This window comes from Somniosus microcephalus, chromosome 14, assembly GCF_052327205.1.
Source record: "Somniosus microcephalus isolate GS21.2 chromosome 14, FLI_Smic_1.0, whole genome shotgun sequence".
Taxonomy (NCBI): Eukaryota; Metazoa; Chordata; class Chondrichthyes; order Squaliformes; family Somniosidae; genus Somniosus; species Somniosus microcephalus.
In genome coordinates this window covers 26094409-26118991 of record NC_141000.1, presented here as the reverse complement: position 1 = coordinate 26118991, position 24583 = coordinate 26094409, and the positions used below count along the sequence as shown (strand labels likewise).

The 24583-nt window shown below is 47.7% G+C and overlaps 1 protein-coding gene across 9 annotated transcripts in view; it reads left to right on the top strand.

The window, feature by feature from the left end:
• The window catches only part of shroom2a (shroom family member 2a), a 299172-nt gene that overhangs the window by 216186 nt on the left and 58403 nt on the right, over positions 1 to 24583 (top strand). For 6 of the 9 annotated variants that reach the window (XM_086006382.1, XM_086006375.1, XM_086006374.1 and 3 more), the window contains one exon: positions 19473 to 19604. In XM_086006382.1, the coding sequence (XP_085862508.1) occupies positions 19473 to 19604 (132 nt within the window). Of the gene's footprint in view, positions 1 to 8944; positions 9052 to 19472; positions 19605 to 22341; positions 22489 to 24583 lie in introns of those variants that run through there. The other 3 variants (XM_086006383.1, XM_086006379.1, XM_086006381.1) reach the window with 3 other exon arrangements.

The following is a 24583-nucleotide window of genomic DNA, read 5'->3' as shown; positions in this document are numbered from 1 at the left end:
TGTCCGTCAAACAGACTTTGTTTCCCCATCTCCAATATTTTCACAACTAATAAATGAAAATGTTTGAAGAGAATGAAAAAACAAAACTGGGCTGCTCGCAGCAGTGACCAGGAGATTAATTTTCAATTCCTGGAGACTCCAGCACAATCCTGGTCGGTTGACAATCAATCCTACAGTAAATTCGATGCAGCAGAGACCTGCACATATTAAAGTGGTGTTGTTGCAGATTAAGTTTTTGTACTTTCAGAAGCGGGCATGGATTTGACATTCAGTGCGCATTTTTAGATGTGTGTGTGTGTACGTGAACGCAGATCTAAAATGTTTTACATTTATTATTAATTCAGCCATCTGGGGCTGAGACAGGAGGGAGGTTACCATCTCGACTCATTTAAACTGCTGGGAACCTGCATGTGTCTGAAATGGTATCGGGGTGAGCACTACCCCTGTGGTGGATCTGGTTCGTGCTGGTGCAGTCTGGTAGGTCCAGTGGTTAATGGTGGCAAATGGAAATCAGACTTCAGGATGAATCTGTCCTGCTATTATAAGCAATGCATTAAACTTGACCATTGATTGTAGCTTTCTGTGGTGAGAGAGAGAGAGACAAACACAGAGTGAGGGAGAGGCAGTGAGAGAGAGATACAATAACAGAACAGGAGGTTTCTGTTGCCAGCAGTATCATGTATTGAAGGTGGCTGGGTAGAACAGGAGCCTGTTATTTGAGCATTTGAATTGTATTAGCGTTATCACTAGAAGGCTAATTCCATGGTCTGATATTCCCAGGGCGTGCGCCTCAGGGGATCACAGGCCCACGGATATGGTTCCTCGGACCACTGCTAGTGACCAGTCATGGAATCACTCCTCGAATTTGTTTAGTGCGCCAGTGCCAATATTTCATGGGGTTAATTTGCACTTAATCCAATCCCCTTTTAATCGCCGTGCACTTTTTCCTCTGCTGTAATCATCACCAGCTTCTCAAAATAGTCTCTCCAGATACAACCCATGTTTGGAAGGACAAGATCTGTCATTCTTCTTCACCACACATCCTACACACACCTTAGGGGTGTGTCCTAACTTGGCGGGGCCTAGCTTGGTGGTGCCTAGCTTTTTGGGATGGGGGGGGAGGTGGGCCGAACTTGGCGGGGCCGAGCTTGATGTGACCTAGAGAAGCCACATGAAAATGGCAGCATAATACTGCAGATAGGCAGTTAAGTTAGTTTAAAGCTGCTTTCATATTTGTCGTATTTGGGTTCTGGGAGCTTTGCGTCCTTGCTCCCTCTGTTTACATCTAGTTTCCATAACCACACCTGAAAATGAGATGGGAAACTGGGAACTCCACCTTCTTAAAATAACTGCGTTTGTTAAATCTGTTTTTCATAGTTTGGCCTCCTGATTCCTGGGCCCAGTTTTACCCGACATCCACATAAATACACATCCCACCAATTAGGCCTTGAACCCTGGCTGATTTTTTTTCTTCCTCCACCTTCTAGCCTACGTGGAGGTTAGTTGACGCGTCCCACTTTCAATTTGTTGTTTGTTTTAAGGAAGAAGACATACAAAGCGAGCTTGTCCTCTTTGAGCGCCCAATAAGCCCAGCACATGAGAAACAGGCCATTCAGCCCAACCCCCTTTTCATCAAACCCTATCAGTAGGAGAAACTCTACACTATTTTCTGGGTACTTGAATTGGAGCCCTAAGAACAGATTGTACTTAGCATTGTAAAAAGCTAAACACCATCTCTGCATCGATATCTAAAGGGGGATTGAAAGGATCTGTCCGTTTCAGGGATATCTTTTGGCGTGAGGTATGATATCAATAGCTTGAAGGTTGGTTTCCAAGGCATAATTTACAGGATTGCTATTAACTATCCAGACCAATGGTAGTGGAAGCAGCCCTGTGCAATAGGCATCCTGTTTTGAGTTCATTCTGGGCCCCGCGTAGCCTTGCCTCAGTGGTAGCACTCTTTGAATCAGAAGGTCGAGGGTTCAAGCCCCACTCCAGAGACGTGAACACAAAGCCTAGGCTGACACTCCAGTGCAGTGCTGAGGGAGTGCTGCACTGTCGGAGGTGCTGTCTTTCAGATGAGACGTTAAACCGAGGCCCCCATCTTCCTTCTCAGGTCGACATGAAATGTCCCATGGCACTATTGGAAGAAGAGCAGGGGAGTTCTCCCTGGTGTCCTGGCCAATATTTATCCTTCAACCGCTATCAATAAAACAGATTATCTGGCCATTATTTCATTGCTGTTTGTGGGAGCCAAAACGTGCAATTTGACTGCTGCGTTTCCTACATTACGACACTTCAAAAGTACTTCATTGGCTGTAAAGCGCTTTGCGACATCCTGCGAGTCTTTCTTTCCTAACCTAACCTAATCAGATATTGTGTTTGGGTATGGAGGCTGGGTCCTCCTTTACTGGGAGGTCAACATGGAGGCAGAGTTGGTCACTTGAACATGCTCGAACAGAGGCTGGCTTCACGGCAACGCTGGCAGAGATTTGAGCGCAGGTTGCCTTCCTGCCTTCTCAGCTGGGGTTGGGTGTGTGTCTAATGGGAGGACCCAAGCAAGGAAAAGGGGAGGTACCTCAGGGGTGATGACAGAAAGCACCACTTCACACAAAGAGTAGTGGAAATCTGCAACTCTCTCCCAAGAAAAGCTGTTGAGGCTGGGGCTCAATTGAAAATGTCAAAACTTAGAGTTAGATTTTGTTAGGCAAGGGTATTGAGGGTTACGGAACCAAGGCGGGTAGATGGAGTTAAGATACAGATCAGCCATGACCTGATTGAATGGCGGCCCAGTCTCGAGGGGTTGAATGGCCTCCTCCTGTTCCTATGACACAATGGCGCTCCAATGTAAAAACCTGCCCGTACAGAACAGTCTGCCTTTCTGAACTCCAGTTGTCGCAGTGGACTCTCATTCTCCAGTCTGTCTACTTTCTGTAGTTCGTCGAGACAAGGTAACAGCTCATCTTGGACTGTAAAGCTTTTAAAGGCCATTGCCACCTGATCAAAGTGTTTCAGGGACTTTATTCCGAGGGTAATAAACTGAACAATCCTTGGTCACGTGTTCACTGATGGTGTGCGACTGATTCTTCAATCCCCCCCCCACCCCCCCGCAACCCCTCTCCCTCCCCCCTGCAGCTACGTTTTTGAAAACATCGCTTCAAAAAAAAAACAATGTTAGAAGTGTGAACATTTCTTGTACAAACTGAACCCAACAGCCAACAGGGTGAGTACAGAGCGAGGTTTCGAGAGCGAGCTGAGAGCATTCGGCAGTGTGACACCACTCCTCTCCGTTTGCATTTGTGTTTGCATGATCTCTGAGTAGAAATGCATCTCCCGTGAGACGGGTGTCTGCTCACTGCGGTTCCATTCTGGATCGAGACCGGCCTTGGCCAAAGGCTGGCTGAACTCGGAAGGGGTTCGGAGGGACAAACGAGGCATTTCCTCACCTTTACCAACCCCTACTCGCCTGCATGTTGCTCACTGTGCGGAGAGCTTGAATGGCAGAGTGTCAACGCCAGATGCGGCGAGCTGTTTGCGGCATTTACGAGCCGGCAGCAGCTTTGAACAAACTCTCCCGTGCGGTCTGCACTATTAATCCAGCTGCTCTGAAAGCTCGGAGGTCCTGCTGATCAGTTTATTGCATGACTGCTGCCATATGGCTAAACGCTGTTCTGCACTGGGTACAGCACCCCAGGAAACCTATTATCGCTTCAATAACACTTGGGAGTGGAAGGAGCTTTATAAACTGCCTTTATAATTCCTGCAATAAACATTTAACCTGCTGTGGCAGCAGCCCTGTGCAGAAGGCATCATGTTTTGAGTTAATTTTTGTCTGAGTAGCCATGGCTTGGTGGTATCACTCTCGTCAGAAGGTTTGTGGGTTCATGCCCCACTCCAGGCACTTGAGCATATAATCCAGGCTGACACTCCAGTGCTGAGGGAGTGCTGCACTGTCAGAGGTGCCGTCTTTTGGATGAGACGTCCTACTGAGGCCCCGTCTGCCCCCTCAGGTGGATGTAAAAGATCCCACGGCTCTATTCAAAGAAGAGCTGGGGAGCTCTCCCTAGTGTCTTGGCCAATATTTATCCCTCAACGAACATTGCTAAAAAAACAATTATCTGATCATTATCACAATGCTGTTTGTGGGGTTAGTCTTTCTTTAGAATATCTGGCAGGCCCTATCCCCGCTCCTTGCCTAAAGCGACACAATATTCTCATAAGCATTTTTAACATTCTCTCAAAGATTTCCAGAGTTCTTCCTTCAGAGTTGACTCTTTGGCCTCTTCCCTTTCCTTCTCTGATGGGAGCAGTTTGGGCAGGCAGCTGTCTCCCGGCCTTCTGCCAGTGTGTTTCTCAAACCAGCACCTCATGTTAATGTGTGAGTGCTTCTCTTGGTGCCCCTTTGATTCTCCACCTACCCCCTCTCCCCGGCCCCCACCTACTCGGCGTGTGTGCTGTGAGGAGGATGCAGAGAAACTCCAGTATGATTTGGACAGGTTGGGTGATTGGGCAGATGCATGGCAGATGCAGTATAATGTGGATAAATGCGAGGTTATCCACTTCGGTGGCAAAAACAGGAAGGCAGATTATTATCCGAACGGCAATAGATTGGGAAAAGGGGAAGTGCAACGAGACCTGGGTGTCCTTGTGCACCAGTCGCTGAAGGTAAGCATGCAGGTGCAGCAGGCGGTTAAGAAGGCAAATGGTATGTTGGCCTTTGTAGCGAGAGGGTTCGAGTACAGGAGCAAGGATGTCTTGCTGCAGTTGTACAGGGCCTTGGTGAGACCACACCTTGAGTATTGTGTGCAGTTTTGGTCGCCTTATCTGAGGAAGGATGTTCTTGCCATGGAGAGAGTGCAGCGAAGATTCACCAGACTAATACCTGGGATGGCAGGAATGATGTATGAAGAGAGATTCGGTCGATTGGGCTTATATTTGCTGGAGTTTAGAAGAATGAGAGGGGATCTCATTGAAACTTATAAAATTCTTAAAGTACTAAACAGACTAGATGCAGGAAGGATGTTCCTGATGGCGGGGGAGTCCAGAACCAGGGGTCACAGTCTAAGGATAAGGGGTAAGCCATTTAGGACTGAGATGAGGAGGAATTTCTTCACCCAGAGTGGTGAACCTGTGGAATTCTCTACCACACAAGGCAGTTGAGGCCAATTCAATAAATATATTCAAGATGGAGTTAGATATATTTCTTAAGGCTAAAGGGATCAAGGGATATGGGGAGAAAGCAGGGACAGGGTACTGAATTTGGATGATCAGCCATGATCTCATTAAATGGCGGAACAGGCTTGAGGGGCCGAATGGCCTACTCCTGCTCCTATCTTCTGTGTTTCTATTACTCTCTAGCTATGCGGAAGTGCCCAGTGCTGTCTTGGAACCTTGTGTGAGGTGTTGCTGATGAACCCGAAACCCCCCCCCACCCCCCCCCACCTCCTTCGTGGAGCATGTTACAGCCACAAGCACCTGTCCCTTGTCAAATTCTTCTTCATTCAGTAGCTATCATGGGAGCAAGCCATTGGCTCAGCAGTATCATTCCTGCCTCTGGGCCAGAAGGTGAAGGGTTCGAGCCCCGCTCCAGACAGTCCTGGAGAGTGGAGACCGGCGCTCCGGCCCTGAATTCTGGGTTGACATCCAGCGGGTGTGGGTGCCCCCCCCGCGCCCCCCCCCCCTCATCGTATGGGTTGTGGGAGCCTATAAAACCCACCCGCCGCATAGGACTAACCACCATATCTACTGATATAAAGATGATAGCAGTTTTAGAAGGAGCATTCATGTCCCGGCCTGTTAGACTGTTAATCAGCCTGCGAACCCTCCCACTACTCCACACAGTTCTCCAAAGGAAGAGTGCGAAGATACAAAATGATGATGATGGACAGCTTTCACAAACAATAGGAGCTCACATGATAGATCCTGGGAAAAATACATGCTGGGCACGCAGATGAAAAGGTCCTTGTGATGTTACAGACAGACAGTGCTGCCTATGGGCTTCTACTCCAACACCGTGTGAACACCCTGGGCCATTGTACCAGTTCAAGAGGTTGTTTTGACAGAGGGGATGGGGAGAATCCACTGGCAGAAGTATCGGTAACCGGAGGCCACAGGTCATAATTGGCAAAAGAACCATAGGGTGAGATTTTTTAATGCAATGAGTTGATGTGATCTGGTAGGGGTGGTGGAAGCAGATTCAATTGTAACTTTCAAAAGGGAACTGGATATATCCTTGAAAAGGAAAAATTTGCAGGGCTATGGGGAAAGAGCAGCGGAGGGACACTAATTGGAGAGCTCTTTCAAAGAGCCGGCACAAGCACAGTGTTCCGAATGGCCTCTTTCTGTGCTATATGAATCTATAATTCATATAGTTAATTGTACCAGTTCAAGAGATTCTTTGCTCCTCTTGTCAGTCATCTCATCATTAAATGCTGGGACAAAAGTGAGGAACATCAAGAGGTCTCCCAAGCCACAACCCAACAAAGTACCTCTGCAGGGGCCTGGCACTGTATTACCAGCCCCAGTCTCATAGGCTTCTTTCACATTTGCACCATTTTCAAAGGGGCTCTCACCCCTCGAAGACATCCTCAGATTCCACTGGGAGATGGGGGCGGGGGGGGGAGCTCAAGGGACCAGCTACAAATCAGGCTTCGCTCTGTAAATGATATACCAAAGAATCCCTACCTACCTACAGGGATTGGGAACTAGCACTCCCTTAAAGAGAGCATAGAAGCAGGAGGAGGAAATAGTAATCAGATGCCCATGAATCCATATGAGAACAAAGCTTCAAAGACTCAGAGGCAATCAGTGCAAAGAATAGCCCAAAGCAGCAACCAACGAAGCCGGCAACAGTTATTTCAACTTAAGCTCAGGACAAGATTCTGACTAGCTCGTTTTTTAGGGCTTGTGACTGAATTAAGGGAACCTCTATCCATCTGAAACAAAACAGTACGGGTTCACCCTTGTCGCAGCAGATGAACCCCATGTGTAGAAGATGATCCCCATGTGTAGGAGATGAACCCCACGTGTAGGAGATGATCCCCACGTGTAGGAGATGATCCCCACGTGTAGGAGATGATCCCCACGTGTAGGAGATGAACCCCACGTGTAGGAGATGAACCCCACGTGTAGGAGATGAACCCCATGTGTAGGAGATGAACCCCATGTGTAGGAGATGAACCCCATGTGTAGGAGATGATCCCCATGTGTAGGAGATGAACCCCATGTGTAGGAGATGAACCCCATGTGTAGGAGATGATCCCCATGTGTAGGAGATAGGTATATATAGGCTGGTACTCCAGGGTTAGTCAAATCCTGGATTGTAGTACATGGGAAAGCTTTGTATTGTGAAGGCCCTGCCTTCAGCCCTGTAGGCCCCACGCTCTGGAATTCCCTCCCTAAACCCCTTCGCTTCTCCATCTCCTTCCCTCCCTTTAAGACCCTGTTTAAAACCTACCTCTTCGGCCCGGCTGTTGCTCACCCCTCCCAATATCACCCCCTTTGTGTTGGTGTCCAATTGCCTGCTTACGCCTCTGTGAAGCTCCTTGGGACATTTTCTGCGTTAAACGCATTATGTAAGTGCAAGTTGTTGTTGTTGTTGACATGCTTCAGTCCCCAGCCCGAGTTTCTCATCTCTGCTGTGGTGTCGTAGGGTGCCGAGCTGAGGCGTGGTGCGCGCCCCCCTCCCCCCCCCAACCCTGTCAAACAGAGGGTAAACCAGATGGCAAATCTTTACATGGCCACTCTGGCACCAGGTGCCTACCCATCTTCAATGGGCACAGGCAATGGTACGACTTGGAGGCACAAAGAAAGAACCGATGAGTTGCATTTATATAGCGCCTTTCACGACCTCAGGATGTCCCAAAGCGCTTTACAGCCAATGAGGTGTTTTTTGAAGTGTAGTCACTGTTGTAATGTAAGAAACGCAGCAGCCAATTTGTGCACAGCAAGCTCCCACAAACTGCAATGTGATAATGACCAGATAATCTGTTTTAGGTGTTGGTTGAGGGTTAAGTATTGGCCAGGACACCGGGGAGAACTTTTCTGCTTTTCTTCAAATTAGTGCCATGGGATCTTTTACATCCACCTGAGAGGGCAGACAGGGCCTCGCTTTTAACATCTCATCCAAAAGACAGCACCTCCGACAGTGCAGCAATCCCTCAGCACTGCACTGGAGTGTCCGCCTAGATTTTTGTGCTCAAGTCTCTGAAGTGGGGCTTGAACCCACGACCTTCTGACTCAGAGGCGAGAGTGCTACCCACTGAGCCACAGCTGACAAGATGGTGTATGCTCGCCCAAAAAAAGGTAAAATCCTCCATAAAAATAAAAATTCACATGACCATGGATGTTTCAGGAACCCAATACAGTTGGGAGAGGTATCCAGGAGGATGGAATCCATGCTGTTTTCTTTGTGGGGTCGATGAGTGAGAATTGATTGGTATTACTTCCTTTCAGTGCTTTTTCCCACAACACTCTTGGGCCACCAGTTTAAAATGTGTCAGGATAGAAAACTGGGAGAACTTTGGTGGATGGAAACATGATGCGATTGACAGATGACGTTCGAGAATGATCGGGCGTTAACTCGGCAAAACGCTCCGCCTCTGAAAGAGAAATTGAATGTTGGAAAATAGGGCCCGAGCACAATTGTCTTTGTAACTGTAGCAGCGAGATGATATATCTGCCAGTGAGAGATGTACCCTGTAATACAGTATAAGGAATTCTCAATGCATGCCTAGAGTGAATAGTTGTGTTGGTTGGAAGGACTTCCTTGCCAATCAGCATTCAGAACAGTATTAAGATCAAGTCCGACCCAGAACTGTGTTTGCCTTTCGTTGAACAGCAGCTTTACGGCCTAGTCTTTAACCCGGGACCGTGTGCACTTTCTGACACCTCCTGTCTCTAGACCTCTACTCGGCTGAATTTCTTCCTCTCGTTGTTTGGCTTACTCAGGAAGGGCAAAATGGTGGATATTGTAGCGCAGAAAATTCCTTCTGAGACTGAGGCTGATGTGGCGAGGAGCTTTCTGACGAAGATCTTGAGAAATTCCATGAGGTAACAGCACGCCTACCCATTACCCCCTCCTCCCCTCCTACCCATTCCCCCTTCCTCCTCCCCTCCCCTCCTCCTCCCCTCCTCCTCCTCTCCCCCCCTCCTACCCATTACCCCCTCCTCCCCTCCTACCCATTCCCCCCTCCTCCCCTCCCCTGCCCTCCTCCCCTCCCCTCCTCCCCTCCCCTCCTCCCCTCCTCTCCCCTCCTCCTCCCCTCCTCCCCTCCTACCCATTCCCCCCTCCTCCTCCCCTCCCCTCCTCTCCTCCCCTCCTCCTCCTACCCATTCCCCCCTCCTCCCCTCCCCTCTTGCACCAAAACTACATCCCCTTCTCACCAACCACCTGACCAATGGCGGACTGGAACCCCAGTCTTTGACTATCTCTACATTACTCCTCCGATTTTACTTAGAAATCCATGTTGGTATCTGTACTGTTGTGATGTGATGTGTATGTAGTGTAAGTGATCGTGACTGTCCTCTGTTCTAGAATACAGTTTTGTTTCACTTCTAACGTTAGCATGAAGCAGCCTAGGTGACGGCACAAATCCTAGCACAACACGCCTGAGAGTGGCCCATTAAGGGAAAATAAAAGGCAACGTGGGTTTGTCAGTAAAGGGTAGAATTTCCGATCATCGTACGGGAACTCTGATTACATTCCTGTGTGTGCTTTATTAGAATATTTGTCCTCGAGATGTGGGCGACGTTGGCAAGGCAGCATTTATTGCCCATCCCTAGTTGCTCTGAAGCCATTAATAGTCAACCGTATCGGCCAGACCAGGTAGGAGGTGGCAGGTTTCCCTTCACCGAAGGACATGTGTTGGGTTTTTAATGACAATCGGGTAGCTTTCGCGGTTACTGTATGTGTTGCCAGCCCAGAATAGAAATATAGGAATTGCTAGATGAAAAAGACTAAAATCTATCTACTTTGCCTTCTACAATCCTGGTAGCCGCATGATACAGCGATAATGGAGTCATTGACTAATCATAGCAATCAGTCTCTATCAATGAGTCTACAACAGACCTAGAAATCGAAGACCCTTCCTCACCTCTTTTTTCCAATACATTGATGACTGTATCGGTGCCGTTTCCTGCTCTCGCCCTGAACTAGATAAGTTCATTCACTTTACTTCCAATTTCCACCCTTCCCTCACCTTCACATGGTCCATCTCCGACTCTTCCCTTCCCTTCCTTGGCTTCTCCATCTCCATTTCTGGCGATCGGCTTTCGACAAACATTCACTACAAGCCCACTGACTCCCACAGCTACCTGGACTACACTTCCTCCCACCCCGCCTCCTGTAAGGACTCTATTCCATTCTCCCAGTTTCTCCGTCTCCGCCGCGTCTGTTCTGACGATGCCACCTTCCATACCAGTGCTTCCGACATGTCTTCCTTTTTCCTCAACCGAGGATTCCCCTCTACTGTGGTTGACACGGCCCTTGACCGTGCCCGTTCTATTTCCCGCACTTCTGTTCTCACCCCTTCCCCTCCCTCCCAGAACCACGATAGGGTTCCCCTTGTCCTCACCTTTCACCCCACCAGCCTCCACATTCAATGGATCATCCTCCGCCATTTCCGCCACCTCCAACGTGATCCCACCACCAAACACATCTTCCCCTCACCTCCCCTTTCAGCATTCCGAAGGGACCACTCCCTCCGCGGCACCCTGGTCCACTCCTCAATCACCCCTGTAGTGTCCGAGGATCAATAATACTCAGACTGCAGGAGAACAATAAAACAGGTATTTACTGAACAGAGAGTAATTCAAGACTGAAGTACAGAAGCCTGCTATGGCTTTATATACAGGGGTGGTCACTGCCGGTACTGCAGTATAGAATCAGTTCTTCTCTTAAAGGTACATACACAACAATTCCTCCCCTTTTAGATAAACAGTACATAACATTCATTTAACAACTAAATAATAACTAATTACAATTACAATTTTCTCTGTACTATATACATCAACTGAAATAATCATTTATAAGTTCAGTCTTTGAGGAGGCTTCCTGATCCTGACTGGATAACGCCTTTCTCGAGTATCCTGTTCTTGCGGCGGAGTTGATTCTGGCTCATTGTCATTGGTTGGTTCATCAGCTTCCAATACCACTACTCCTGAGGTAGACGCAATCTGTACTTCGGATTGATTACCAGGTGCACCTGCTCGTGGTATGGGTTTGGCTTGTTCCTGTGACTCTAGAATCTGGTCAGCATGGCGTCTCACGATGCTCTCTCCAACGTCCACTGTGTACATTAGTGGTCCCTGCTGTGTGCATATCGTTCCTGGCTGCCATTTTTCTGTTCGGTAGTCGCGGGCCAAGACTGGTTGCCCTATCTTGAAGCTCCTGGTTGGCTTCTCATTTATGTGCTGGAATTGCTTATCCTCAACATCTCGTCTTATGTTTGGTTTGAGCAAATCCAGGCGACATCTTAGCCTTCGGTTGAAGAACATTATGGCTGGGGCTTGGTTGGTGACTGCATGTGTCGCATTCCGGTAAGCAAACAAGAAATTATCCACCTTGTGTTGTAGTGGTATGTCGTCATTATACATTGCCTTTATGGCCTTTTTAAAGGTCTGAACAAACCTCTCAGCCAATCCATTTGTGGCTGGATGATATGGGGCAGATGTGTAATGCTTCACCCCATTATTCCTCAGAAACCTCCGGAAATCCTCTGACACAAACTGTGGCCCATTGTCGGAGCAAATCTGTTCTGGTAAGCCATTCCTGGCGAAGATGATCCGTAGGACTGCAATAGTTTTCTCCGTGGTGGTGGAGGACATTTTGATGACCTCTGGCCATTTCGAATGGGCGTCCACAGCGATTAGGAACATTGAGTCCATAAATGGACCAGCAAAATCAATGTGTACCCGTTGCCATGGAGATGAGGGCCACTCCCATGGATGTAGCGGGGCCTGTGGTGAAGCGTTTTGGACCTTCTGGCATCCTGTGCATCTCTTGGTCACATCCTCGATTTCTTTATCGATTCCCGGCCACCACACAAACGCCCTGGCTAGGCTCTTCATTTTTACCCCTCCCAGATGACCCTCATGAAGCTCATTGAGCACTCTATCTCTCAACTTGGGTGGAATTACCACTCGGGATCCACACATCAAGGTCCCCCGGCACACTGACAGCTGTTCTCTCCTTGGCGAGAATGCTGGCAGCAGTGAGTCACCATGTGCTGGCCATCCCTTCACCGTCAAATCATAGACCCGAGAGAGTGTCGGGTCATTTCGGGTTTCCTTCTCTATACTTGAGTTTGTAACAGGTAGACATTCGACTATGGTCGCATGGAATATCTCAACAGGGTCCACTGCAGGTGCTTCCTCTACCGTAGGCAACGGTAGGCGCGACAGCCCATCAGCATTTCCATGCTGTTTTGTACCCTTGTACTCTATGTCATACTGATGTGCCCCTAGAAAAAGTGACCATCTTTGCAGCCGTTGCGCCGTCATCACCGGAACGCCCTTCTTTGGGTTAAAAATGGAGACCAGGGGCTGATGATCAGTCAGTAGGGTGAATTTCTGCCCGTGCAGATAGTGATTGAACTTCTTCACCCTCCACACCAGGCTGAGGGCCTCCCTGTCAATCTGGGCGTAGTTACGCTCGGCTGAGGTTAACGAGCGCGACGCAAAGGCTATTGGCCTCTCTGAACCGTCAAGGAATTTGTGTGACAGCACCGCTCCGATGCCGTAGGGAGACGCATCACATGCTAACCGAATCGGTAGTGTTGGATTGTAGTGGGCCAATACTTCTTTTGAAGTGATTAGGCATTTACATTTCTGAAAGGCACACTAACACTCATCATTCCATTTCCATGTTACTCCAGTTTGCAGTAGGGCGTTCAGTGGGTGCAGAATTGTAGATAAATTCGGCAAGAACTTATGGTAGTAGTTCACCAACCCGAGGAACGACCTCAGTTGCGACACATTTTCCGGTGCTGGAGCCTTGACTACAGCCTCAATCTTGTCCGGCGACTTATGCAACCCTTCCTCATCAATCATGTGGCCACAATACGAGATTTGTCTCCTGAAGAACTCGCATTTGGGGCGGTTGGCTCGTAGCCCATATTCCTGTAATCTCGTGAGCACCTGCTCCAGGTTGGCAAGGTGTTCACTGTCATTTTCGTCCGTAACCAGGATGTCGTCCAAATAACACTGGGTCCCCGGGATCCCTTGCAGGACTTGTTCCACCGCCCTCTGCCAAATAGCCGGGGCTGATGCTACCCCGAATACCAGTCGATTGTACTGGTAAAGGCCTTTGTGAGTGTTTATCATGAGGTATTTCCTAGATGCTTCTTCCACCTCCATTTGTAGATACGCTTGGGCCAGATCAATCTTTGTAAAGCGTTTCCCTCCAGATAGTGAGGCGAAAATATCTTCTATCCGTGGAAGTGGATATTGTACTGTGTGCAGGACTGGGTTCACAGTTACCTTGAAGTCCCCACAGATGCAAACCTTCTTTGGTTCCCCAGGCGTGCTGCTCAATTATTTCTTCATTACAGGAACGATGGGTGTGGCCCACTCGCTCCAGTCCACCTTGGACAGCACACCCGAACGCTCCAGACTCTCCAGCTCTGCTTCAACGGCTGGGCGGATCGCGTAAGGTACCGGTCTGGCCTTAAAAAATTTTGGGTTTCCGTTATCTTCGATTTTTATCGTTGCCGTTACTCCTTTTAGAGTCCCAAGTCCTTGTTGGAACACCTCTTTCGCGTCAGTTAGAATCTTTGACAGTCGTCCAGGTGTGACGTCATCATCCTTTTTATCAGTCACAGTTAGCGCCTGAATGGAATGCCAATCCAATTGTATTTTTCGGATCCATTCATGTCCCAATAATGGTGGTCCTCCATCTGGTAGTATATATAGATACAGTTTCTGTGTTTCCTTGCCGTTGTATTCAACTGGCACCCTTATTTTTCCTCTGGGGTAGACTTTTTGCCCCGTGTATGTCTTCAATACAATGGACGTGTCCTTCAAGGGTATATGTGGGAATAGCCGCTCATAGTCTTGTCGATTCATGACAGTTAGGGCTGATCCTGTATCCAATTCCATCTTTACTTGGGACCCTGCTATCATGAGGGTGACCCAAATGGTTCGGTGATCCTCCTTTGCGATCACGTTGTGTAACTTTAGACAACTTAGTCTCCTGCTCTCGGAGTCATTATCACTCTCCTGATCTTCCGAACTACTGTCTGTCATTTTTTTTACTTTCTTGTACTTTTCCTTAGTAGTTCTTGTAGTGTTGGTTTTATTTCCCGACCTGCAGACTCTTGCTATATGTCCCATTTTCCTGCATTGCCTGCATACTTTGTCCTTAAACCAGCAGTCCTTCTGATCATGGGTTGTTCTGCCGCAGCGATAGCACTTTTCTGCTCCATACGCCATTTCGTTAGCGCTGTATTCCTGTGGTTTCTGTTGTATTTCCGCAGCTTCCCGTGCTGCTGCTTCGTAGGATACTGCCACGCTGAAAGCCTGTTCTAGCGTCAGTTCCTTTTCCGAAAGTAGTCGTTTCTGGGTTCCTTCACTCTGGAGCCCGCAGACAAACTTATCCCGCAAGGTGTCTGCCAGTCCTGCTCCGAACTGGCAGTGCTTCGATAACTTGCATAGTTCCGTAAGATAGTCAGCATTGTTCTCATCTTTGTGCTGGTTTCTTTTATGGAACTTGAATCTTTCTCCTGTAAGATATTAACAATCTCTTAAAAACTTTTCTCCATTGGTTTAGCTGGGGTAATTAAATTCCGCAATAGGCCGTACGTTCTCGCGCCCATCAAATTTAATAATACCGACGCCTTCTTTCCATTGGCCACCTCATTGGCATTGCAGTACACTTCAATTCTTTCCACATACGTGGTCCAGTCTTCTACCTCGTTGTCGAAAGCAGTGATACTGCCACTCTTCGGCACCTTGGGTGATTTAAAATGGCGCCTCCAGCGCTTTTTCTTCTTCCCCAATGTAATAAAATGGCACCTCCCGCGCTTTTCCTTCTTCCCCAATGGAATAAAATGGCGCCTCCCGCGCTTTTCCTTCTTCCCCTTGCTGCCACGCTGCTCCTAGCGTTCTACAGGGTAATGGCGGCGACCCGCGGCTTCGGCGCGTCTCACTTTTCCTTCTCCGCGTTCTATCCTCTCCACACTGCCCTGTTCTTGAGCACCGACCGCGCCACCCTCTCTCTCTTTTCCTCCCGACGACGCTGCACGGCCCCTTTGCAGAGCCGCTCGATCGAGCCCGAGCCCGCCGCACACCGGAGGGGTCAGCGCACTACCTGCCACCAGCACGACTTGCTGGAACACCTCGACTGGGGAGCCAGGCCCAGCTCTCCACAGCCTCCCCTGCAACTCTCCGATGGATCCCTGGGCGGTTGCCCGCGGTCAACGCCCGCCGTTCTGACTTCGACCTCCAAGAAGCTTCTCTTCAGGGAAAAGATCCCCGTGAGGTGATGCAGTACTGCAGGTGAGTTCAAACCTGCCCGTCGCCAGTGTAGTGTCCGAGGATCAATAATACTCAGACTGCAGGAGAACAATAAAACAGGTATTTACTGAACAGAGAGTAATTCAAGACTGAAGTACAGAAGCCTGCTATGGCTTTATATACAGGGGTGGTCACTGCCGGTACTGCAGTATAGAATCAGTTCTTCTCTTAAAGGTACATACACAACAACCCCTAACAGCCCTTCTCCTTCATCTGGCACCTTCCTGTGCAAGAGATGCAACACCTGCCCTTTTACCTCCTCCCTTCCCACTGTCCAGGGCCCCAAACACCCCTTCCAGGTGAAACAGCGATTTACTTGTACTTCTTGCAATTTAATATACTGTATTTGCTGCTCACGATGCGGTCTCCTCTACACTGGGGAGACCAAACGCAGATTGGGCGACCGCTTTGCGGAACACCTCCGTTCAGTCCGTAAGGGTGACCCTGAGCTTCCGGTCGCCTGTCACTTTAATTCTCCGCTTCATTCCCACTCTGATCTCTCTGTCCTCGGCCTATTACACTGTTCCAATGAAGCTCAACATAAGCTCGAGGAACAGCACCTCATCCTTCGATTAGGCACTTTACAGCCTTCTGGACTCAATATCGAGTTCAACAATTTCAGATAATAATCCCTGCCCCCATTTTTCATGCTGTATGATTTTGCCATTCCCATTTGCAACATTTTCACAGCATGTTCTTTCAATTCCTTCCTCCCCTCCTAACCCCTCCCCCCTGTCTCTGCACCTGCTTAATATCTGTGACATTTCCAGCTTTTTCCAGTTCTGATGAAGGGTCCCAGACCTGAAACGTTAACCCTGTTTCTCTCTCCATGGATGCTGCCTGGCCTGCTGAGTATTTCCAGCATTTTCTGTTGTTATTTCAGACCTAGAAATCAGGCAAGGAAAATATCCAGTGGTGGAAAGCTTTGGGAGCCATCGGTCCAAAGGTCACCTGTTCTTCTCCCGCCTGCTGCACTTACCACATTAAATTCCATTTCTCGACTTGCTGTGGTGGGATTTAAACTCACCACCTGTGGGTTGCTGGCCCAGTACCACAGCCACAAGGCTACCGTAGCCAGCGGACGCAGGAGCTAACCTGTGTATATTAAAGTGGATTAAACCCTGAGTAAGAATAGCACACACAGGAACTTGATCCAAGCAAGGGTAAGCATCGATAAGCAAACCTTGGAAGTTCTGCCCTCGAATCTCTAAGTGTATTTATCATTGCAGCGCTGGTTTTGGGACAGTGGGGTGATACTCCTCTCCGGGGAAGGGTCCCACGTCCCCATTTACAGTTCTACCCGTCGCTGTGATCCATCTGGCTCCAAGCTGGAGTGGAGTCGGTAAATCGAGCAGCAGCAGCAGCTCAGAGGGCTCACACTGCTGCCAAAGTGAAAGGTTTATTCATTTAGTTTATTCATTTATTATTAAGAAGCCAAAGGCAAGAGACCCATGCGTATGTTGCCAGCTACCTTAAAATGCAGTGAAAATCCCCTTGGGTAGTGGTACTTGGCTCTTCGATCTGTCTGCCAGAATTCTCAGTCATTGGAAGGATGGAAATTGGCGTGCACTTCCTGTCGTCTCGATTTTTGAGCAAAGCTTTTCTGCCAACATTTTAGGTCCACCTTTGTAATGGGAATTTCCTAATCACCTCCGGCCACAACGGGCTGCCGCGATTCGGGCCACCATCCAGCAGGTGGCGGTGTGGCTGTTCGAGTGCCCATCTCCCGGCACCTTGGGATTTAGAACTGGCGGTCCACAGTCTCTCCCATCCTGTTCAGGCTTCTCCCTTCCAAATCCCTGTAGGCTCGCATCTTACAGAGCTATCTTTTGAACTTTCTGTGACCGATTTTTAAGATCCTATATCCACATTTGTGTCCCTCAACTTTCCTCATTTCATTTTTATCTGGAACCCTTGCCTTCACACAGTCTCCACTCTTCAAGTACCACGAGCAGTGCCACGGGTGGTTTATTAGTAATACACCAGAAGTCTTGCGTGTAGCACACACTTCCTGTTACACTTCCTGTTACACTTTTCTCATCATGCTTTGCTATTATGGTTAGCTTTTTTATTAAACAATATACACCAGCTCGCTGCGGGAGTATGAGAATGATACCAGGGCTAAAAGGGTTAAATTATGAGGACAGGTTGCATAGACTGGGCTTGTATTCCCTTGAGTATAGAAGATTAAGGGGTGATCTAATCGTTAAGATGATAAAGTAATTAGATAGTGTAGACATAGGAACTATTTCCTCTGCTGGGGGAGTCCAGAACAAGGGGACATAACTTTACAATTAAAGCTAAGCTGTTCAGGGGTGATGTCAGGAAGCACTACTTCACACAAAGGGTAGTGGAAATCTGGAACTCTTCACAACTGCCCCCCCCCCCCCCCCGCAAAAAAAAAGCTGCTGAGGCTGGGTCAATTGAAAATTTCAAAATTGAGATTGATAGATTTTGGTTAGGCAAGGTTATTAAGCGATAAGGAGCCAAGGCAGGTAAATGGAGTTAAAATACAGATCAGTCATGACCTAATTGAATGGCGGAACAGGTTCGAGGGGCTGAATGGCCTGCTCATGTTCCTATGTACCTATATAGAACTGTCCAAAAACTTGCTGTAGATGCACCTGGTGCTATTGCGAGGCATGGGCATTTTCCGGGAAGGGATTGCAGGTTCTCGCTGAGGTCAGGTGTCCAGGGTACGGCCAGGCTCCGTTGAAGGTCTCCAACGGTCTAATGCGCACAGTCCATGAATGGAGTCCCATGGTCTTCAGAAACATTACCTCCCTCCATCTCGCGGAAGGTTTTTTTTTTGCCCGTTCATCTGGACTCGGGCTCGTTTGATGGTCTGGATCAAACAGGCCGGCGAACAGTCCGGCTCCTCCCTCTCCACCTTCACTAACTGATGTCAAGCCCCGTTTGTTTGAATGGACAAGTGCTTGTTGAACATTGTTGTTGGTGTTGAAATTCAATTCTCCGGGCACGATACGAAGGCTTTTAAGTGCAGGTGTTGAGAGTGACCGGTAATTCCATAGCCATGGTAATCAAAAGAAAAGAGTCTGAAATTCCTTTCGAATGTAAACCCCTTCGTTGAGCTAGTAAACTGTCAAGAGTGTTTGACAGCGAGAGTCATCAAATGAAAGGGCTAATCCCAGAGAAAATAGGAAATAACTCACAGACCTTGGAATATTGGCTGCTTTCTGTGTAGCCTAAAGCATTTTGTCCCTTTCCCAGTTTGTTATTATTAATGTGCCATTTGTACCGAGTGATGTGCACATATTTCTCATTACTCTTTCCCAGATCAAAAGCACCCAGCGAGTTTAGGCCTCTCAAGGTGGCCAATCCTCTGCCCTGTTATCAATAACTATTCCTTACTGGCTTTAAAAACGTCAGGTGAAAATTGATATCTGAAGCTAATGTGACTTATAGGCACTGTCACTGCATTTAAAAAAAAAGCAACATCAAGTGTTTTTGCTGTAGGATTTACTGATCTGTCAAATCAAAGTAGGCCTCACTTGCATTTTACGGAGCGTAACTGGAGTTTTAGTTCTGTTCTGTAGTTGAAAGCTTTGAAGAGTTTGTAATGGAGCTAGCATCCTGACTTAAAGCAAGCGCTGGCGGCATTTTGAAAATGCTCTGCCTACCAAATAACAGGAAATCAAAAATGATTCCCAGAGCCCCGACGTGAGTGCTTTGGGCTGTCCTCCCTGTAGAGTTTGGTTTGGGAGCGGCCTGCTTGATCAGCACGGGCCTGCCCAGTAAATCAGACCGCCGCTTACGCTTACCCTTTCTTTTAATTGTGGGTTAGGGTTGCTGCACACTCATGGCCCGCTTTTGTATTGAACGGATTGAAGCACCGAGTTTGCATTTAGTAAGTGATTTTAATAAAATCAAACAGACCCTGGTTTAATTTGCTATCTGTTTCACTTGTCATTTTTCTTGCCTCCCTCTCTCTCTTTCAGGCGTAATGAGCCAGTGAGTAGGCCTCACTCTTGGCATTCAACAAAGTTCACAGACAGCCAGCCAGAACCCGCCATGATGCAGCTATCGTCCAGCGGCGTGTGTTCATCGTGGCACTCGAGGTACCATGCCACGTAAGTGCCGCACTCCGCCATATTTCTTTTCTGCTGTCAGGCCTGCAAACCTCGCACTTAAACTCGGGTGGAATACCTTGCCCGTTGATTTTTGTTCCAGTGGTGAAGAAGCTTAATGTAAATGAAAAGCAGGGGAGGTGTATAACAGGCAGCCGATCCGATTATCACCCGTTTTACACTATTGCCAAAAGTCAAAATAACCCCCATTCAGTTCAAAATCCTTGTCCATGGCCTTGCCTGTCCTTACCTTTGCATCCTCCGCCAGCACTCTTCCGAATCTGGCCCCTTCGCCTCTCCGTCTCCCTTCGCCTCTCCGTCTCCCTTCGCCTGGCCTTCATTGTCGCATTCATCACCTGCCCTGGCTCCTGGAATTCCTCTCCGGCCCTTTTGGGTGATCAAAGCTAGTCCAATAGACCACATAGACCCTGACTTATTTTACAGGACCTACCTCTTGTACGAGGTGATCTCCGCCCCAGCCAGAAACAGGTCCAGCTCTCGCTTGAAGGAATTCAGCGAATCAGAGTTCACCGCACGAGCCGGCAGCCTGTTCCACAGGTCCATTATTCTCTGGGAAAAGAACCACCTCCTGACATCTAACCTAGATCTGGCCTTAAATAACTTGTAAGTGTGACCCCTGGTCCTCCCGAACATATTCAGTTGAAATAATTGGTCCACATAAACACATTCTAGTCCCTTCATTATTTTATGAACCTCGAACAAATCGCCCCAAGTCTGTCTTCTGTAAAGTGTTGAGACGCAGCTCGTGGAGCCTACCTAGGTAGTTAAAGTGTTTTAAAGTGGGAATCAGTCTTGTGGCCCGCCTCTGCACCCTTACCAAACCCTTGCTTCTTCTTCCCACCTCCTGAAGCCTCCTCAAAACCACCCCTTTAGTAACCTGCACTACTGCGTTTTTACCTCTCTGAAAAGTCTGGTAGGTTTACTGTATTAAAAGTATTATTAAATGCAAGTTATTGTTGTTGAAGCATTGAAGTCCCAACTTTAGTTACTGGGTTTGTGCTGAATTACCTAATCTCACCTCAGGGGGGACAAAGTGTACCTCAGTGAATCCTGGCTAGGGAGAGCAAATAGCGGCCCTGGTCCGTGCTTCTGATCTGTGTGTGGATGTCAACTGAAGATTGGATTGGGATTGACTGATGAGGCCACCCACAGTGGAATAGCCTGCCAACATCCACTGTCCAGAATCGCTCATGGAAAATGGCCATTGGGGCTGAATATCATTGGGTTACTGTCACCTGGGGAACTATGCACCAGGCTGAGTCTCCTTATGTTGAAGGCATTAAAAGGAATGTGCCAGCCCTATTCCCATATCCCTTTATCTCCTTTACCTTCAACCACCTATCTAACCGATTCTTAAATGTTAATATGTTCTCTGCTTCAATCATTAAATCATTCCACAGCCTCTCAACTCTCTGTGTGAAACATTTTCTCCTGCTCTTTGTCCTTATTCCGTTAGTTAATCTTGTATCTATGTTCCGTTATTCTAGACCGCCTAAGCACTGGAAACAGTCTGCTTCTATGCACTGTGCCCCATCCCTCCATCATTTTAAACACCTCTATCAAAGATTTGCGACTTTCCCCATAATGTATATTTATTGGGTTGTGAGGATAATTGCCATTGTGGTATAGTACTAAGCTGTGTTTCCCTAGTGTAAATTCCATGACCTGCTGCCCTGGTCCCAGCAATCTCTGCCTGTATCGAGCCTTGAATAGGCCTCTTCTGGTTTTCCGCAGTTTCTTCTTTATTGAGACTCTCACTGTCTGAGCTGCTGGAATTTTTTGATTGGCTTAATTCTTGCCTCTGATGCCTGACTGGTAAAAAGTAGTACTTATTGCATTATTGCCTCTCCATTATGCAGTGAGATGTTGGCCTCTGGCTCTATTTCACTTTGCTTTGTAGGGTTGTTAACTCTCTCTTTACTCTTTTGAATATGTGAGGTAAGAATCAGCCGAGACACTAAAACCTTTCTAAATAATTGGTTTTATTGACATTAAGGCACGACAGTTTTACAGATAAAGATGCTTACAACCTTAACTCGAAACTCAGAATGATCAATTCTTCTGCTTCGGGGAACTGGAGGGTTAATTCTTCGTTGACATCTTCTTTGAACTGTTCCAAGTCTGTCTTTTGGAAATCACTGCAAAATGGCTATTTTTACATCTTTCTGCTGCAGAACAGCTTGCTAATGTGTACAAGAGTTTCCCAAGGCCCAGTCAGACAGCTGTCTTATCTCTAACCTTAGTTTTATCAAACTCCCCGACAGTACAAAAGGTCTCACAACAGCAGTTAGTTCTCTCTCCAACTGTTTGAAGTAGTAATAATACCCATGATTCCTTTCGAACTTGATCAAGCTTCCCAGCATGCCTTCTGATTTTGGTCAAGTTTAACAAATTCAGGGTCTCTAGTCCATTCTTTTCGTTTGCCTTAAAAGCTAGCATTAAAAGTCCATATTGAAAAGTCCAAAATCCTTCAATTTGTTTGTTTTTTAAACAGATAAAAAAGTAAGACTGTCCTTGGCGAGCAGGAGCTGTTACTAGTGTTGTTGACTTTTTTAAAAAGGCCTCAGTTAAGAAGATCAGAATGATTGGAGGAGGGAATAAGATAGTAGTTATAAATCTTAAGCAGTGATTCATTAACTTACTGTCCGTAATACTTTACTCATTGAGTGACTAGTGCTAGTGGTTTTTTCCCCACATCTTCTGAAGGTGGTGAATCATTCAGGTGCCTGACTCAACCTCCATCTGGTACTTTACCTAGGGTTGGCAACTCTGGTTGGATGTAGTCCTTGAGGTTCCATCATATGACCTCCAACCGCCCCGTCAAACAGCTTTTCTTCCCCCATTTCCAATATATTTACAACTACAGGTAATAAACACACAGTTGTTTTTTAACTGCTCGTTTGATTTTTGCTTGCGGCAGAGTCCAGGAGATTAATCTTCAATTCCTGGAGACTCCAGGGCAGTCCTGGAGGATTGGCAACCCGAACCTCACCCAAGTGGCCATTCTTCCTGTCCAAGCATCAACAGCAAATGTTGAGACGGACAGACTGTTCGATCACTTGGGCCACGGGCACTCCTGTCCATCCAATACCCATGCACCAGCATTTTCCAGCTGGAGATGGTGATCCTGGCTGATTTTTTTTTTTTCTCCGCCTTCCCTCACTGGTCACTTGTGGGTCTCCAATTGGTGCTTTGCCTGAGATTGGCTGCCTCGGGAAATTGTTTCTTGATTAACCGCCCAAAACTTTCGGAACGCAGTCAGTCGACTATACTTACCGGAATAGTACCAGGGATGAGGGGCTTCAGTTATGTGGGGAGACTAGACAAGCTGGGATTGTTCTCCTTTAGAGCAGAGAAGGTTAAGGGGAGATTTAATAGAGGTGTTCAAAATTATGAGGGATTTTGACAGAGTAGATCGGGAGAAACTGTTTCCAGTGGCAGAAGGGTCGGTAACCAGAGGACACAGATTTAAAATAATTCGAGTCATAGAGTCATAGAGTAATACAGCACGGATAGAGGCCCTTCGGCCCATCGTGTCCGCGCCGGCCATCAAGCCCTGTCTAATCTAATCCCATATTCCAGCATTTGGTCCGTAGCCTTGTATGCTATGGCATTTCAAGTGCACATCCAAATGCTTCTTAAATGTTGTGAGGGTTTCTGCCTCCACAACCCTTTCAGGCAGTGAGTTCCAGACTCCAACCACCCTCTGGGTGAAAAAGTTCTTTCTCAAATCCCCTCTAAACCTCCGGCCCTTTACCTTGAATCTATGCCCCCTAGTTATTGACCCCTCTACTAAGGGAAAAAGCTCCTCAGCATCCATCCTATCTATGCCCCTCATAATTTTGTACACCTCAATCATGTCCCCCCTCAGCCTCCTCTGCTCCAAGGAAAACAAACCCAATCTGCCCAGTCTCTCTTCATAGCTGAAGCGCTCCAGCCCTGGTAACATCCTGGTGAACCTCCTCTGCACCCTCTCTAACGCGATCACATCCTTCCTGTAGTGTGGTGACCAGAACTGCACACAGTATTCCAGCTGTGGCCTAACCAGTGTTCTATACAGCTCCATCATAACCTCCTTGCTCTTATATTCAATGCCTCGGCTAATGAAGGCAAGTATCCCATATGCCTTTTTTACCACCTTATCCACCTGTTCCGCCGCCTTCAGGGATCTGTGTACTTGCACACCCAGATCCCTCTGATCCTCCGTCTTGCCTAGGGTCTTTCCATTCATTGTGTATTCCTTTGCCTTGTTAGTCCCCCCAAAGTGCATCACCTCGCACTTTTCTGGGTTAAATTCCATTTGCCACTGTTCCGCCCATCTGACCAACCCATCTATATCGTCCTGCAGACTGAGGCTACCCTCCTCGCTATTTACCACCCTACCAATTTTTGTATCATCCGCGAACTTACTGATCATACCCTTTACATTCATATCCAAGTCATTAATGTAGACCACAAACAGCAAGGGACCCAGCACCGATCCCTGTGGTACCCCACTGGCCACAGGCTTCCAGTCACAAAAACAACCTTCGACCATCACCCTCTGCCTTCTGCCACTAAGCCAGTTTTGTATCCAATGTGCCAAGGCACCATGGATTCCATGGGCTCTTACCTTCTTGACCAGTCTCCTGTGCGGGACTTTATCGAAGGCCTTACTGAAATCCATGTATACCACATCCACTGCGTTACCCTCATCCACACACCTAGTCACCCCCTATTAGTCAGACATGATCTTCCCTTGACAAAGCCATGTTGACTATCCCTGATTAATCCTTGCCTCTCCAAGTGGAGACAAATTTTGTCCCTCGGGATTTTTTCCAATAATTTTCCTACCACTGATGTTAGGCTCACTGGCCTGTAGTTCCCCGGTTTTTCCCTACTACCCTTCTTGAATAATGGTACTACATTAGCGGTTCTCCAGTCCTCTGGCACATCCCCTGTGGCCAGAGAGGTCCTGAGTA